This window comes from Brassica napus, chromosome C3 (genome assembly GCF_020379485.1).
Source record: "Brassica napus cultivar Da-Ae chromosome C3, Da-Ae, whole genome shotgun sequence".
Classification (NCBI taxonomy): domain Eukaryota; kingdom Viridiplantae; phylum Streptophyta; class Magnoliopsida; order Brassicales; family Brassicaceae; genus Brassica; species Brassica napus.
The window spans coordinates 3,873,835-3,891,210 of NC_063446.1; the positions used below are offsets into that span (position 1 = coordinate 3,873,835).

Below are 17,376 nucleotides of genomic sequence, written 5' to 3' on the forward strand. Positions count from 1 at the left end.
TACTTTGTGATTCAGAGTTTTCTAACCAATTAAAATCTAAAGATTCATCACATTTCATTAAAATTAATACGAAAAATTAAATTTATTTCCGTATAGTTTTGGATAAATATGAATTATAACACAAAAAAATCCAGAAAATATAAAATAACGACAATAAGCTGAGTAAGTTCTTTCTCTGCATCAAAATCTCTGATAAAGAGCTCCTCTCACAATCATCTCTCTCTCCATCACTCCGCGGAGTCTCCGAAGCTTCACTGGTAAATATCTTACTCGAAATCGTCTCTCTTTCGCTTTGGTCTTTGTTGTTGATTTTTTCGTCAATTGAAAACTCAGTTTCTGTCAATCAGTCGCGATCAAAATAGCGTTTTCTCTCTCGTTCGTCATCAATTTGCTTATCCCGTGACGTCGCGTGTTCATCGTTTCTAACTTATAGTTATAGTTCCGTTAGATTTAATGCGACATTTCCTCTTTTTTTTTCGACTAATCTCTCTTCTCTCTCTATAAAAGAAGGAACAAAAAAAAAATGCAGTCGTCAACGTATACGGTTAAAGCAAACGCCGCGTTTGCGTTTCAGCGACGGACCTTCTCTAACCTCCTCAACAGATCCGCCACTACCACTACCGGAAGCCGCTTCTCGCCGCTCAACCTCCACCTCCACTGCTCTGCTTCGAAAGCCATGGGAGCGAAGCTCGCTCGCGCCGAGAACGGGATCCAAACCGTTATGAATCTCTCTTCCGTCAAAGCTCGATCCGTCAGAGCACAGGCCTCCTCTGGTTCGTCTCCCATCATCTTCTTCTATCTGTATATAGTTTGGCTGCTTTGAAGTTATTATCATGTGATTGATGGTTTTGAGATTGAATGTAGTTGGTGGTGGTGGTGATGAGGAAGAAGCTGTACCTCTGAGATCCGAATCAAATAGCTCCGGCACCGTTTTGCCGTTCGTTGCTGTTGCTTGCCTTGGTGCTATATTGTTTGGCTATCACCTTGGGTATGAGTAGCTATAGTGTGATCATGGATGGTTTGATAGATATATAGATGATGATCACCGTGTTCCTTTTGATTGATTCAGGGTTGTTAACGGTGCTCTTGAGTATCTTGCTAAGGATCTTGGTATCGCTGATAACACTGTTCTGCAAGGCAAGTGTGTTAGTCGCAGCAATTTTGATTAGTAGCCAAGCTCATTCTCTGATTGCTTTATAAGCAGGATGGATCGTTAGTGCGCTGCTTGCTGGTGCAACGGTTGGTTCATTCACCGGAGGTACATTAGCTGACAAGTTTGGACGAACAAGAACGTTTCAGTTGGATGCTATCCCGCTTGCCATTGGAGCTTTCCTATGGTATTTTCTCAACCACCAAGTTTTTGGAAGCTCAGTCAATTTTTTGAACGTTTTGATTTGCAGTGCAACAGCTCAGAGTGTGCAGACCATGATTGTGGGACGTCTGCTTGCAGGAATTGGAATTGGGATCTCATCAGCCATTGTGCCACTTTACATATCCGAGGTTGTTTTTACATCTGAGTTTCATAAGATGTCAGATATTTTCTTATATGTTATGTTGCTGAAGCTTGTGATGATTGGTGAAACTGTGTTAGATATCCCCAACTGAAATCCGTGGAGCACTTGGATCTGTGAACCAGTTGTTCATATGTATAGGAATACTTGCAGCCTTGATAGCTGGTTTACCCCTTGCAGCAAACCCTCTATGGTATGTGAATCCTTTTTGATTCATCCGAACAACAGATATTGCATATTAAGTTTCCAAGTCATGATTTTCTAGGTGGAGGACGATGTTTGGTGTTGCCGTCATCCCTTCCGTTCTGTTAGCCATAGGAATGGGTTTTTCTCCAGAAAGTCCAAGGTGGCTCGTTCAGGTACTCTCTCCATGGGCCCAACTCACACTTAACTGAGATTATTTTGTTGACTTGTTAAGGATATGAAATCGCAGCAAGGAAAAGTATCTGAAGCTGAAAAGGCGATCAAAACTCTGTATGGTAAAGAAAAAGTTGTCGAGCTAGTGCGTGACTTATCAACCTCTGGCCAAGGTGTTTCTGAGCCAGAGGCAGGATGGTTTGATCTATTCAACAGCCGCTATTGGAAAGGTATTGCATGACTTGCTGGAGATACTATTGCATGACTTGCTGGAGACGTTTTATTGAAACGCTTTTCATTCCCAGTGCAAACGCTTTTGTTGATCTATTGACGTACTTTATTGTCTGTTCTTGTTGTAGTTGTGAGCGTAGGTGCGGCTCTCTTTTTGTTTCAACAGTTAGCTGGGATAAACGCAGTGGTGTACTACTCTACATCAGTGTTCCGTAGCGCCGGTATCCAATCTGACGTTGCAGCCAGTGCTCTCGTTGGAGCATCAAACGTCTTTGGTTAGTTTTCTCTTTTTATGTTCCCATTGAGTTCCAACATAACCTAATATAAATCCTGTTGCAGGCACTGCTGTTGCTTCGTCCTTGATGGACAAAATGGGAAGGAAAAGTCTTTTACTCATAAGCTTCGGTGGAATGGTACATTACTGACTATCATTTATAGCCATTCAGTATTTGTAAAATCTCAATCCCGGGCTAACTTTAGACTGAGATTTTTTTTGGAAAAAAGGCTTTGTCGATGCTTTTGCTCTCTTTATCCTTCACATGGAAGGCTCTTGCTGCATATTCTGGCACCCTTGCCGTTGTAGGAACTGTTTTGTAAGTCAATCTCCTCTTAAAAATATCGTTTTCAGTCTCTCTGTTTCGACTTCACTGAATCTTGGCTTGTTTAACCAGATATGTGCTGTCATTCTCACTTGGTGCTGGCCCGGTTCCGGCTCTTCTCCTTCCAGAGATATTCGCATCCCGGATCAGAGCAAAAGCCGTTGCTCTTTCCCTCGGAATGCACTGGGTATATACATCTATAATTTCTATTGTTTAGACCAGTGTTTCTTCTCTCCATTTCTTATATCTTGTTTCTTCTCTTGTGTCCCAACAGATATCAAACTTTGTGATTGGTCTCTACTTCCTAAGCGTTGTGACTAAATTCGGAATCAGCAGTGTCTACTTGGGTTTCGCGGCAGTATGTGTCCTTGCAGTCATCTACATTGCAGGAAACGTGGTCGAGACTAAAGGACGGTCACTTGAGGAAATAGAGCTTGCTCTTAACTCCGGAGCTTGAAATTCAGAAAAAAACAAAAACCCCACTTTGTTTCATCATTGATCTTGTGAGTCTCTCTTTCGTTCATGCTCTTTGAATAACTTGTACAATGGACTAAGTAAATCAATAATGAGAAATCGATTCATCAACCAATACATGTTGGCTTTCCTTTCCCACCTTTCCTTGGAATCTAGCCTGATATTTAAAAACAACGTATAAACATTGCATTAGCATCAATACCCTTGAACATCTTCTAAAAACAGCAATCAGAGCTTACCCCCATACAGGATACAGCTTTTGTGGCCTCTTTGGTACTGTGACTTCTGTCTTATGATGATAATGATGATGATGAAGTTCTTCTAAGGTAGAAGATTCTTTCAATTTCTTAGAGCTTACGCCATCAGCTGCCCCACTCTGAGAATTCCCCCTCGCTGCAATTCAGTTTAGAACTTGTTTTGATTGGACATGAACCATGGATTCAGACAAAACGGAGCTTTTACCTTTAGGTTTCTTTTGGATATATTTTAATTGGCTTTTATTTGCATACGTCTCTTGTGTAGCTCCTGTAGTAATGCTCGGTGACGTTAGATCGATTAAAGTTAGGTTGAAGAGACTGTGTTGACGCTAACAACTTTTCTTTCCGATTCTCCTCTGCTTCTCTCTCGTCCTCGTCGCCGGAGCTGCCTCCTCCATGGTTTCTCCGTCGGCGTCCATCGCTGCTGCTTCAAAAAAAATTTAGAATGAATAGAACGACGCCGAACCGTCCTTTTTGCGAGTCTTTTCGGGGAAAATACTAAACATTCAACCTCAAAGATTAATTAATTATATCTAGCGACCCGGGTGTTCTGAAAATAATCATAATAAACCCAATACTTTCTGTAGTGTCAATTATACCCCAATTTTGGAATCTTCACCTTTTCATCAAATCAAGTTAATGTTACCGTCTCTTGTATATTAATTGAGACGCATTACAACATTTTTTTTGTAACAATGTGTCATCACTATAATAATTTTTAGAATTCTTAGAGAAAAAAATTGGTCCATCTAAAGATATAATAAGATTTTTATTAAACTAACCATAAATACATTATTAATGTGTTTCATTATTTTCTTAAATAAAATTACGAAATTGCCTAATGCGGATAAAATATATATGACAATTAATGATTTCAACTAATAAAAATTTGATAAAAATATGTGTATCTTATATTATATTTGTTTAATTTAAAATAATTAAAATAAATTAAACAACCATATTAACCGTATAATAAAAATTTAGATTTTTATGAATATGTTATATTTTTTTTTTTAAAACGAGTATAACTTACTAAAACTGTTAAAAGCCTCACATTCAAATTTTGTGATCCATGGTTTAAAATATTTTTTATGGCATGATACAAATGATTACAAAATCATATAAGTCGAAAGTCTTATTTAATAAGTATTAAGATTAAAAGATAAATAAATATATATATATCATTTTAAATTAAACTATATGCCATATAAAAATACATAAATATATTAATTTTGAAATTTACATTGAACAAATTTTTTTCCGATATATATATATATACTAGGTGTGGGCTCGCACTTTGTGCGAGCTAATATATATTTTAATAATTTTAATTTAATATTATTTTTATATTTATTTTAATGTAATTAATTAGATATAAATATTATTTTGTGTTTTTTCTGTCTTTTTAACCAAATCTCAATTGCATATTATATGAAATTTTTTTATTATTATTTATACATGATTCTTCTATTTAGAAATTGAATCTCAATTTAACAGAGTTTCTTTTAATATTAAAGAGTCTAATTTTTTTAAAAAATTGGTTTACGTGCAAACGTACTCAATATGAAAAAAAAGTTTTTATTTTATTAGTATATTTTCTTGGCCACATAGAAAAATGGAGAAAACTTGAATAGAGAAATCAGATACTTGGTTTGCATACCAAGATCCAATGAGCATGTTAACATGTATCACTAAATATTAGAAATTTTAATTGGTGTTATGTCATGTCATAAAAATAGAACAATATTAATTAAATTAAACTCTGAAAAAATTTACATTGTGTCACGAATAGTCAATTCTAACTTAGTTAAAAATCTTCCTTCTGCATTGAGATATTTCAAAGGTTCAACATTCACAAATAATATCTAAAACACAAAAGAAGAACTCGTGAACAAATATATTATAAATAAGACACGTCAATAAAAACAAAATATGATACATAAAATATACCGACTAAAAATTTATTTTCATATTGACGTCCCTATATATCTTTAAATTCTTTGAATCATTATTTGTTGACTCTTTTTAAAAATCATCACAAGGTATGATTTTGGTTGTTATGTAGAAATTTATCTTAAAAAGTAGAGGAGTTTTTTTTTATATTTTATGGTATAATCATTGAAAGTGAAATTATGCAGAATAAAACAATCTCGTTGTGATAACATATATAGAAATTTACCAAAAAACAAGTCGCCAAAAGAACATTTTTCAATAGAAGCATACGTCCTAGCTCCCTACAAATTAAATTTCAAATAAGTGACTAACACCAAATCATATAATTAATGTGAATCAAAAATGAAATAAATTAATATATTTTACAACGGCATCAATACCAATTCAATAGAAACAAATTTTGACTTTTTTATGATTCGACAGCATTAACACTTTCACTCTAATTTTATAGTAATTTTTAGCCGACTCAATAACTCTAATAAAAAAAAGTGAAATGAAATTTTGTAAATTTTATGTGTATTTTCCATCAAACATATGATGAGAATATATACTATCATAGCATAGAGTTGACAGATAATTATAATACGTTATTAAGATGAATACTAAGATAAAGTCGGCATTATAATTCTTTGTATTAGCATTTACATACTACTATAACTATAATACAACATATATTAAGATACATATCACTTACACATTATCTATATTATCATTAAACTATAAAATATAATAAAAGATAAATTATGTTCCACATCCAATAACAAATATGATTTAAAATTACCAGTAACAAATATGATTTTAAAACAGAATAATAAGAATTGGTTTTAACTCGTCAAAGTTACAAAATTTATTTAAAAATTATATATCTAATTACAAATCTTGAAATAGTTATATTATTTAAATTAATAAATTAATGACTTAGATAAAACTAATAATAAATCAATGCTTAGCTAAATCCTAATAAAAACATGAAAAATTAGCAAAATTAAGTAAAATCACGGAGAGCGTGACAAATAAAAAAATCAAAATAATTATATATCTAGTTACAAAGTTTATAGTTATATTATTTAAATTAATAAATTAATTACTTAGCTAAAAAGTAATAATAATTTAATGACTATGCTATTACCTAATAAAAATATGACAAATAAGTAAAAGTAACTAAAATCATGGAGAACATGACATATAAAAAATATCAAAATAATTATATATATGGTTACAAATTTCATAATTATATTATTTAAATTAATAAATTATTGACTCAGAAAAAACTATCAATAAATTAATGACTCAGTTTAAACCTAATTAAAATATGATAAATAAGCAAAATTACCTAAAATCATGGAAAACATGACAAATAAGCAAAATTATTCAATAAGCTATAATACAATAAAAATATGACAAATAAGCAAAATTAACTAATATCGTGAATATCATGACTCATAAGCAATATTAAAATAATTATACATATAGTTACAAATGTCATAGTTATATTATTTAAATTAATAAATTATTAACTCAGCTAAAAAAATATTAATAAATTAATGGCTCAGCTTAAACTAATTAAAACATGACAAATAAGTAAAATTACCAAAAATCATGACAAATAAGCAAAATCAATTCATAAATTAATTACTTAGCTAAAACTAATAATAATTTAATGACTATGCTATAACCTAATAAAAATATGACAAATAAGCAAAAGTAACTAAAATCATGGAGAACATGACCCATAAAAAATATCAAATAATTATATATATGGTTACAAATTTCATAGTTATATTATTTAAATTAATAAATTATTGACTCAGAAAAAACTTATTAATAAATTAATGACTCAGCTTAAACATAACTAAAAATATGACCAATAAACAAAATTACTTAAAATCATGGAAAACATGACAAATAAACAAAATTATTGACTAAGCTATAACATAATAAAAATATGACAAATAAGCAAAATTAACTAATATCATGGAGATCATCACGCATAAGCAATATCAAATAATTATATATCTAGTTACAAATTTCATATTTATATTATTTAAATTAATAAATTATTAACTTAGCTAAAAAAAATATGAATAAATTAATGACTCATCTTAAATAATGAAAACATGACAAATAAGCAAAATTACCTAAAATCATAGAAAACATGACAAATAAGCAAAATCACTTCATAAATATTGGTATAGATATATATTTTGTCGTTATATATATATATATATCATTTTATTTTATTTTTTAAATATTATAAATTACTTAAACTATAATCCCACAATGAAATTTTATTACCAGTAATTTAAAGTTTTTGCTATAACAGATACAAATGATAAAAAAACATATGAGTAGAAAACATCGTTTAATAGATATTAATATTACAATATATATAATTATAATATACCATATCAAATAGAAAAATATTTTTGTGGATTAGAAAATTTATTTATATGTTCGCACCAATTTAATTATTTAAGTAATAGTTACTGATTTTTTAATTATTAAATATATATTTATTATTTCATAATATGTTAAAAATATATAATACATAAAATAATTTTTATATATAATGTTTATCCCGCGCAAGACGCATGTCTTAACCTAGTTTTCAATTAAAATATTAACTACTAGCTTTATGATTAACTATATTAATGAATATATCTTGCCGAAAATAAATGGTCCAAGTCTATCTTACAGCTTTACTTAGAAGTAATAATTTTCCAGTTTAGTTTTTAATTACTTTGTGATTGACTAAGCAAAGTAATAGACCTTAATAATATTTTTTAGAATTCACTAACAATTACATCGCTCACGGCCTCAATGCTAAACCTCTTTTTCTTTTTGGTCAAACAAGGCTTATCGAGTTTTGTTCAAAACAAAAATTTGTATTTGACTATAAAGCCACACAAAGCAGAGGGAGAAAGTTCTGGCTATGACATTAAGTGCACCTAAAATTAGGCTGAAATCTTGTTCCTCGGCTTCGTGGATCACCGCCGAACATCTTGCACACGCCTCTATTTTTCTAATATTAAATCGTATCTCAAACTTTTCGATTTGATTAACTAATTAATTGATAATTCCTTGACCATTCTCTTTTAAGTTTTAACTTAGCAAAACTTAGCAAAGTTACAGCTCATAAACTGCATAGTAGCTGGATTTTTAGTTTCAAAGGAATGAACATCCTGGTTTTCGATTTGATAAGCAAGTCACCGAGCTAGAGTTATAGCTATTTTGGGTTGCTACTTAAATGTTCTTGGTTCGGTTTAATCCATACTTTTTTTTTTTTTTTAACTCAATATCAATTTTTCATTAGCCAAATGTTTTGGATACAAACAATTGTGACCACAATGTCTCAACAGAAGCTTTAACCACAATGTGATCTATGGAAGTAGATATAGCATCATCTAGGATCACTTATTTGGATACTACATTACCTTATCTAACTACCGACCACTTTGACCTCCATGGAAGCAAATTCACTTTACCAAATTGGTGAAAAATGAACTGTCCCTTGAACCACTAATTACAAGGGCATTGACCAAATCTGAAAAACTAAGACCTAACAGAGGAAATCCAATCTAAGACCTTGCTGGAGATCACCACTTGATTGACATTCATAACTTGGATCATACCAACTCATCGCCAAAGCGCATGCTTCCCCATCAGGTCCCGCCCAAATATCAGTCCTACCCGAGCCTTATTCTGTGGATTCCAAGTCTAAAGAACCACTAAATGAGAAAATACTTTAGTAGGCAGCTTCTTTTCAACACAGAAACAGGTTCCCACCAATATTTGACTCAAATTTTCACCAATTTTAACGTTTTAAGATGGAATCACCGGTAGACGTGTAATATCATGCAGAATCAAGATATTGAATTTTGTTTAAATTAATAACCCTTAGCTTTTTGCTTATAAGATGTCCCCTTAGCTTTTTGCTTATAAGATGTCCCCTTTACTTAAGTTGCAATCATTTGTACCTCTTACTCCGTCATGTGGGCAAGATAAAACTTGCTCAAAGCGTATGAATGTTTAAGATCTAAAACCTAAGTTTCGTATTTAACACATTATCTTTAATTGACTTACGAGCAGATGGAAAAAGCCATCAGGTCAACTCTTCATTCCAAAGTCTACCCTGTTTATGTACATTAACGTGAAAGTTCTCCTTTGACTTTGCCTAATACACTCCAAATACCTTGTTATTTATTCTTGTACACCTTGTAATAAACTGTTGCAAAACCCTTAACGCTCACAACCTCTCTCTCTCTCTCTCCCTCTCCCTCCAATATGGGCACTAATGACCAAAAGAGCAAGAAAGAAGAAGAACACCCAATGATCTCAAAGCCCTCGAGATTGGTTATCTTACAAAAGGGTTATCATCTCTTAGGCTCACTCGTTTTCATCACTGGTTTCTCAATTGGTCTCGTTCTTTGTCTGCAACTAAAGTCCCTCCACATGTCGACTTCCAAGACACAACAACAACCTTTATGGTCCACGTTACTATTCAACCACACAACAACGGTAGAGACCAAACAGGAGTTACAACTACAAGTACTTCAACACAACATGAGTGATCAAGAACTCTTCACCAGAGTCTCCTCATTATCATCATCATCATCTTCATGGTTTGGGTGGAGACATAATAACGATGAGAAGATGGGTGTGAAAGTGGCGTTCATGTTCTTGACAGGTCGCGGACTCCCATTGGCTTCTTTATGGGATAAGTTCTTTGAAGGACATGCAGGGTTTTATTCCATATATGTGCATACTAATCCATCTTTTCAAGATCATTACCCTGAAACATCCGTCTTCTACTCAAGAAGAATCCCAAGCCAGGTGATTTTTAACATCATTTATTAGTTAATCAAGATTGATAATTTTTTTAAAAATTGATAAATTTTTAGTGATTCAAGGCCATGTTAAATCCTTGTTCTTGTAACTTGATTCACAAGGAACTACTATAGATTTGTGTGGAACGACTTCAAATTGATATTAAAACAAATGTTTAGATTATTATTAAACATTAATTAGTTCGCATGATTAGATTCAATATATAGACCTTAAAAGTTGCTTTTGTATAAATATGTTCAGATTATTAAACATTAATAATGATGATGGTTTGTGACAAAAAATGAAACAGGCGGTCTATTGGGGAACATCATCAATGGTAGACGCAGAGAGAAGACTATTAGCCAACGCTCTCCTCGACGAATCAAACCAAAGATTCGTCCTCTTGTCCGATTCTTGCATCCCACTTTACAATTTCACAACCATCTATGACTACTTAACGGGCACTAATCTCAGCTTCATCGGCTCATTCGACGACCCAAGAAAATCCGGTCGAGGCCGGTACAACCCCCAAATGCATCCACAAATCAATATCACACATTGGCGTAAAGGATCACAATGGTTTGAAACCACACGCGAGCTAGCTCTTCACATAATCTCAGACACAGTTTATTACAAGATATTCGACCAGCATTGCAAACCGCCTTGTTACATGGACGAACATTACATCCCAACTCTCGTTCATATGTTGCATGGAGAGATGAGCTCAAACCGGACCTTGACTTGGGTCGATTGGTCGAAAGCCGGTCCACATCCTGGCCGGTTTATTTGGCCTGATATCACTGATGAGTTTCTTAACCGTATACGGTTTACGGATGAGTGTGCGTATTATGGTCATGATGGTGATAATATTACAACTTCGAAATGTTTTTTATTTGCGAGGAAATTCACAAAAGAGACTTTAGAACCTTTGTTAAGAATCTCTCCTGCAGTTCTTGGCTTTGGTCCGTAATCACTTCAGTCTTTGTAATTTTTTCAGTTAGTAAATATTATTATGCTAATAAAGCGATAATTTTAGAATTTATATCTTGCAACCATATCTTTGTCATTCCACCAAAAAATTGTTTGTCATTTGTCTCAAAATGTTGGGTATCCCACCTAATTTAACCGATCAATAACCGAAGAGCGGACCGGTCAAGCCAGAATCGTAATTAGGTGAGACGATTGAAAGTTTTTTTTTGGGGGGGTAAAATGTTAAATATTTATACCAATTTTTCAATTTTGACGGAAGTTACAGTAGACAACTAGTAGCGGAAGTTACAATAGACGATTGAATGTTTATAGTCTTATTATTATATCCACGATAGTTTGTCGGTTTGAAAGCTTTTGTGTCTGTCTAGAGTAACTTGAAGCAGAGAGCAATGGAGTACTACTCTTGCTCATTTACTGTGTGATATTAGGAGTTTTCAAGGCTCCTAAGACAAATGTTGTAGTATAGTGATTGTCGAACCAGTTCTGAGGGATATCAAAGCACTGAGAATACAAGTACTCACTTAATCTAAGTGCAACCAATGATTTAGATGGGTTTTAAGCTATGACTAAAACTAGAAAGCAATAACAGAATGATACTTTCTTGACTAAGGGAAAAGAGAACTCATGGGCATAGGGATTAGACCTTCGGTGATCACGTTTCGAACTAAGGATGACAAATGATCAATCAAACTATCTACCTTAAGCCTAGACACAATTCTAAGCAAGCTCTATGTCTAGATGAATGCTCATTTGCTAACATATCTCAAACATCAAATGTCTTTGGTTGAATAATATGAAAGCAATCATTACTAACAAGTCTATTAGCTATCTTAGCACCTTTAACAACAAATGTCTTTGGCAAAGTATACTAAAAGCCTATGAGAGTTGTCTCAGGCATTTCATCAAACACCTTTCGGGTGGGAAATGCCTATTGATCAACTTTTGAGTGGCCAACTCAGAAGATGCATTAGAAATACTCTACTAGCAAGGAACAAGAATGATCTACACTAAAACATCCTAGAACTAACCTAATCACCCTTAATCTCCCTAACCCATGAATTCAAAAGGTGATTACTCACTAATCTCCATGATTCCTCTTAAACTCATATTGGATTTCAGATTAATCATGTAGAGAAATAGATAAGAAATCAACAAGAACACAAGAACATAACAATCAAAATCCAAGAGATAAACTTCTCAAGAGAGTTTTTGTGTATTTCTCAATAGATCCAAAAGATAATCTGCCTCCTGGCTACAAAAGATGTTTAAAACATAGGTTTTTCCAAGTGCAAAACGTCCAAAATAAATTACAAAAAGGTCCTCGGGAAATCATGATTTTCGGCAGCAAAGTAACGCGGAGCGACTTGCAGGTGTCGCTCCGGGAAGTCGCTCCAAGGCCGATTTTTGGTGTCTCCGGGTGAGAGGTCGCGAGCGACTTTGGTGTGTCGCTCCAACGGGTCGCTCTGGATCGGGAGCGACCTTGGTAGGTCGCTCTGAGAGGTCGCTCCAGGGTCATCTAAGACGGTTCGGAGTAACGAGAACGCGAGCGACTTCATGGCGTCGCTTTAGGAAGGTCGCTCTGAGAGGTGGGACACAGCGACTTCGTGATGTCGCTCCGGGAGGTCGCTCCCATGCTCTGCTCGTTTAATGATCACCTATTTCACCTCCTTCGAGCTCCAAATGCATCCAAATGTCCCCAAGAACTCCATGTGGCACTCCAGTACCTAATAGAGACTCATGTATGCAAAATGCAACCTAAACATGTCTAAATCCTAATCTCTATGATGAAAATGTTTATGAATGAATGGATAAAACAATGCAAATATGCAAGATATCAACTCCCTCAAACTTGTTCTTTTACTTGTCCACAAGTGAACTTTCTAGAACTCATAGGGAGAGAGGTTTGAAGATGGGAGCTCTTAGCCAAAAGAAACACAATTAGCACTCAATTCAACATCTAATCCAACATGAGCACACTCTCTTATTACACTCTAGCTTCTCTAGGCCTATCTCAACTCTTTTTGCCCTTACATTCGTCATCAAGGATACACACATTCAAATCAACCAACTCTCACATTCATTAAGCACAAAACATCAGGTGGATTCTTGCAAATGGTCAATTGGTCTAAATCATTTGGTTGGGTAGGGGAAGGCTTTTATTTAAGAGAGTCAAGAGGTTCAAGATATATGATCTTTAAGGTGGTTTACTCTCGAAACAAGTAGCCTTGACATTGCACATAATATATCTAAGAAAGAGACCAACTCATGCATACAATGCTCAATCTCCATTGTTCTACCCTTTTCCCAAACATACAAATCACACAATCATTTTCCCAATGTCAAAACCAACCCACATCTCTCACCAAAAGATCCTAAGAACATTAACTCATTCTCTTTGAAATATACAAGGGATTTTTCACAACCTCAAAACATTACTTAGCTCCTAACAACTTTGCTAGCCCCCTTTTTCTTTCTTTTTCTTTTCTTTTCATATTTTATTTTTTTTTATTTTTTATTTTTTATTTATTTTTTATTTTTATATGGGGGCCAAGACTTTTCATAACTTGAGCTAGAGGTTTTTCTACTTATCCCATAAGACAATTCACTTAAACACAAAGAGTCATTTCTTTTCCTTTTTCATTGCTCCCAAATCATAATCACAACTCTCACCCCCCACCTATAGCTAGACAATAAAGTGCCCAATCTAGCAAGAATGAAGATCAAGCATTGTCGTTCCCGATACTCTCAACATTATGCACATGTAATACTTTCCGAAGAGGGCCTCACTCATCAAACAATGAAAGCTTAAAAGAAGGGAAAGGTTTTGGGAGTGGTCTACCACTAGAGTTTGTCAAAATAAGATTGGCATAAAGGATGTGACAACTCAAGTGTGTATAGCCATGACTCAGTACACAAGGGACCATGAGCAAGAAGCATTAAGTTCGTTCAGTTCAAATAAGGTTGTAGTTGGCTTCAAAGACTGAGTTTCAGCAATCAACAAGTTTCAAGAAGAGTCTTCAAGGCTCGAAGCATACAAGTGTTTTTGAGAGGTGCAAAAGCTACTCAGGTGCAACATAGTGTTCTTTACAAGGCATTTAAAGTCATTGCTCCCAATGCAACCTATATGCTCTAGACTCTCCTAAAAATGCCAATGATGCAAACTAATTGAATTTTTTTTTTTTATGCAAATATATATGTATAATGCAATGCATGAGACTCAAATCATCAAACCAAACGTGATCAAATACTTGGTACCTCCCCCAAACTTAAATGACACAGTCTCTGTGTTGTCAAGGAGAGAGAGATACCCAAAAAGAGAAAACTAATATGCAAAAACGAAATGGTATATACAAGGGAAAGTAGTGGGTTACCTACTATGGAGAATGAGTTGAGGGAGATGCTCCCTCCTCGTCGTCCTCAGGTGGTAACTCTTCAAGGTGCTCATCAGTAAGAGTGCCCATCTCTTCAATGTAGAAGGTTGCCCGAACACAGTTGGTTTCTTCATTTTCTCTCTGATGTCAAAGTGGAGAACATGCCCTTTACCCAAATGGAGATCAATCGTGCCCTCTTTCACCTTAACAATTGCTCCTGCTGTAGCTAAGAATGGTCTTCCAAGAATCAATGGGTCTTGAGCCTCCTCACCCATCTCAAGCACCACAAAATCTGTAGGTATCTCATATTTTCCAATCTTCACAGGTAGGTCCTCTAAGATGCCCACAGGGTACTTCACTGAACGATCAGCTAACACCAGAGAGAGTTTACACTTCTTGTACTGAGTGAATCCAAGCTTCTTTGCAACAAACAAAGGCATCACGCTGACACTAGCTCCCAAATCACAGAGACATTTCTCAAATACCATAGGTCCAAGAGCACAAGGTAGTGTGAAGCATCCTGGATCCTCTAACTTCTCTGGAACATCAAGCCTTTGGATGATGGCACTGCACTCATGGGTAAGAATCATCATGCTTTCCATTTCCTTCTTCTTTGCAGCTACAACATCTTTCAGGAACTTGTTGTATTGAGGAATCAACATGAAAGCATCGATGATGGGCATTGCAACCTGAGCTTCACTCATTTGCTTGTCAAACAAAGCCTTGTACTTCTCTAGCAGCTGCCTCTTGAATCTACCAGGGAATGGTAGTTTGGGTTCATAGGGAGGAGGAACAAAAGAATTCTCACTTGCTGGAGCAAGAACTTCACCATCCTTCACTGTTTTCTTCTCTTCCCCAACCTTTCCTTTACCCTTGGCTTCCACAATCTTCTCCAAGATTTCATCATTGATTTTCTCATCAACAATCACCACTTCATCATCTAAGTTGATGGCCACCTCCTCACCTAGTTTCTCAGCATCCCTGGTGAGGGTTGTAGGAGGTAACTGCTTACCACTCCTAAGGGTGATAGCTTTGGCCTCCTTGGGGTTTTGGTCAGATTTTCCAGGTAGAGATTCCTACTTGCGAGTCTGGTGAGTGTTCATGGAAGCAAACTGATTCTCTAAATTCTTGACTGTAGAAGCAAGATGTGAGAACTTGTTGTTGAGCTCATTGTAGCTCCCATCAATCTTGGAATGAAGGTTTTTCAACTCATATCCAACATGCTTCTCACTTTTAGTCTGAGACTCCAAGATTTGTTTCAGCAGGGTGTCAGTGCTGCTCTCTTGAGGAGCAGAGGAACCAGACGAGGGGTTTTGCTGAGGTTGATAACTGCCTTGCTGGTTGTTTCGAGGCGGATAACCACTCTGTTGGTTGTTGGGATAGGATTTCTGTTGGTAGTTGTTGTACTGAAAGTTGGGCTCTTTTTTGTACCAGCTACCATTGTTGTTGATGAAACACAGCTCTTCCTGACCTTCCAAACCCTCAACCTCATGGACAACAGGTGATGTATCTTGGCTTGGGTTACCAACAAAGTGCAGCTGCTCTTGTGTGGCTTTATCAGCAAGGAGGATGTCTATCTTATCCTGTAGAGCTTTCAACTCCTTCCTCGTCTGCTTATCATCTGTTCGACTGCTTCTGTCGTGGTCTCCACTGTAGACTGCATCAATTTTTACCATGTTGTTAACCAGCTCCTCTACATCTTCCTCAGTTCTCCCCAAGAAGAACCCATTGCTAGCTGTATCCAGTCTGGCCCTGTACTTAGGAAGAGCACCACGGTAGAATGTGCTCAGCAAGCTCTCCTTAGAGAAACCATGGTGTGGGCATTGAGCTTGGTAGCCCTTGAATCTCTCCCAGGCTTCACTGAATCCTTCCAAGTTCTTCTGTTGGAAACTGGAGATCTCATTTCTCAGCTTAGCAATCTTGAGGATGAGAAGAATTTCTCCAAGAATGCTCTCTTGCACTCATCCCAAATGGTGATAGAGTCGCTGGGTAGAGACTTCTCCCACTGACGTGCCTTATCCCCCAAAGAGAAAGGGAATAGCTTGAGCTTTAAGGCATATTCGGACACACCATTGGTTTTTGACAACCCACAGTAGCTGTCGAACCTATCCAAGTGATCAAATGGGTCCTCCAGAGTCAAGCCATGATACTTGTTGTTCTCGATCACGTTGAGGAGTCCTGACTTGACCTCAAAGTTGTTGGCTGCCACAGCTGGTGCTCGGATTCCTAGTCTATGACCAAGAATGTTGGGCCGGTCATAAGTACCAATGGGTCGAGCTGCCCGCGGTTGGTGTTCTGCCCCTTGCGGTGGATCTGCCATATCAATATCCAATCGCTGCAAGTGGGCTTGTTGTTCTTCTTCTCTTCTAGCTCGAACACACTCCCTCTCTAAAGCTCTGATGTCTGCTACTATTGGAACTAGGTTTGTTGGACCCCTGCTCCTCAAGTTCATACACCTGAAAGTTAAAGGTAGGTGAAGAAGAAGAATCAGTAACAAAAGAAAATAAAAATGACTTAGTCTCAAGTAAGTGACTAAATCTCAATGTTCAAATCTACTCAGAATTTGGCAACGGCGCCAATTTGATATTAGGAGTTTTCAAGGCTCCTAAGACAAATGTTGTAGTATAGTGATTGTCGAACCAGTTCTGAGGGATATCAAAGCACTGAGAATGCAAGTACTCACTTAATCTAAGTGCAACCAATGATTTAGATGAGTTTTAAGCTATGACTAAAACTAGAAAGCAATAACAGAATGATACTTTCTTGACTAAGGGAAAAGAGAACTCATGGGCATAGGGATTAGACC

The 17,376-nt window shown here is 35.6% G+C and overlaps 2 protein-coding genes, 1 long non-coding RNA gene and 1 other non-coding gene across 5 annotated transcripts; 3 read left to right on the forward strand and 1 right to left on the reverse strand.

Moving 5' to 3' along the window:
- Window positions 1–12: 12 nt before the first annotated feature.
- LOC106433089 (plastidic glucose transporter 4-like) lies at window positions 13–3,287 on the forward strand. 2 transcript variants are annotated; one of them, XM_048751980.1, is made up of 14 exons: window positions 13–257; window positions 508–773; window positions 865–988; window positions 1,070–1,137; window positions 1,205–1,337; window positions 1,401–1,500; window positions 1,592–1,704; window positions 1,777–1,870; window positions 1,945–2,098; window positions 2,228–2,374; window positions 2,439–2,512; window positions 2,604–2,692; window positions 2,771–2,885; window positions 2,973–3,287. In XM_048751980.1, exons 2-14 carry the CDS (start codon window positions 524–526, stop codon window positions 3,153–3,155), a joined length of 1,644 nt encoding a protein of 547 aa, XP_048607937.1. In that variant the 5' UTR covers window positions 13–257; window positions 508–523; the 3' UTR covers window positions 3,156–3,287. The 2 variants fall into 2 exon arrangements, with proteins under 2 accessions (XP_048607937.1, XP_048607938.1); XM_048751981.1 differs by having other exon boundaries at window positions 88–257; window positions 511–773.
- On the reverse strand, window positions 3,218–3,982 carry LOC111204318. The gene is made up of 3 exons (XR_007321097.1): window positions 3,635–3,982; window positions 3,412–3,565; window positions 3,218–3,329 (listed from the first exon to the last, which is right to left on the reverse strand). It is a non-coding gene; the product is annotated as an uncharacterized LOC111204318 (long non-coding RNA).
- A 4,755-nt stretch (window positions 3,983–8,737) lies between these two features.
- Window positions 8,738–11,295, forward strand: BNAC03G07600D (glycosyltransferase BC10). The gene is made up of 2 exons (XM_013873930.3): window positions 8,738–10,215; window positions 10,520–11,295. The coding sequence occupies exons 1-2, from the start codon at window positions 9,667–9,669 to the stop codon at window positions 11,177–11,179; spliced, it is 1,209 nt and encodes a 402-aa protein (XP_013729384.1). The 5' UTR covers window positions 8,738–9,666; the 3' UTR covers window positions 11,180–11,295.
- Window positions 11,296–16,376: 5,081 nt separating this feature from the next.
- Window positions 16,377–16,483, forward strand: LOC125584657. Its single transcript, XR_007321567.1, has one exon. It is a non-coding gene; the product is annotated as a small nucleolar RNA R71 (small nucleolar RNA).
- Window positions 16,484–17,376: the final 893 nt, after the last annotated feature.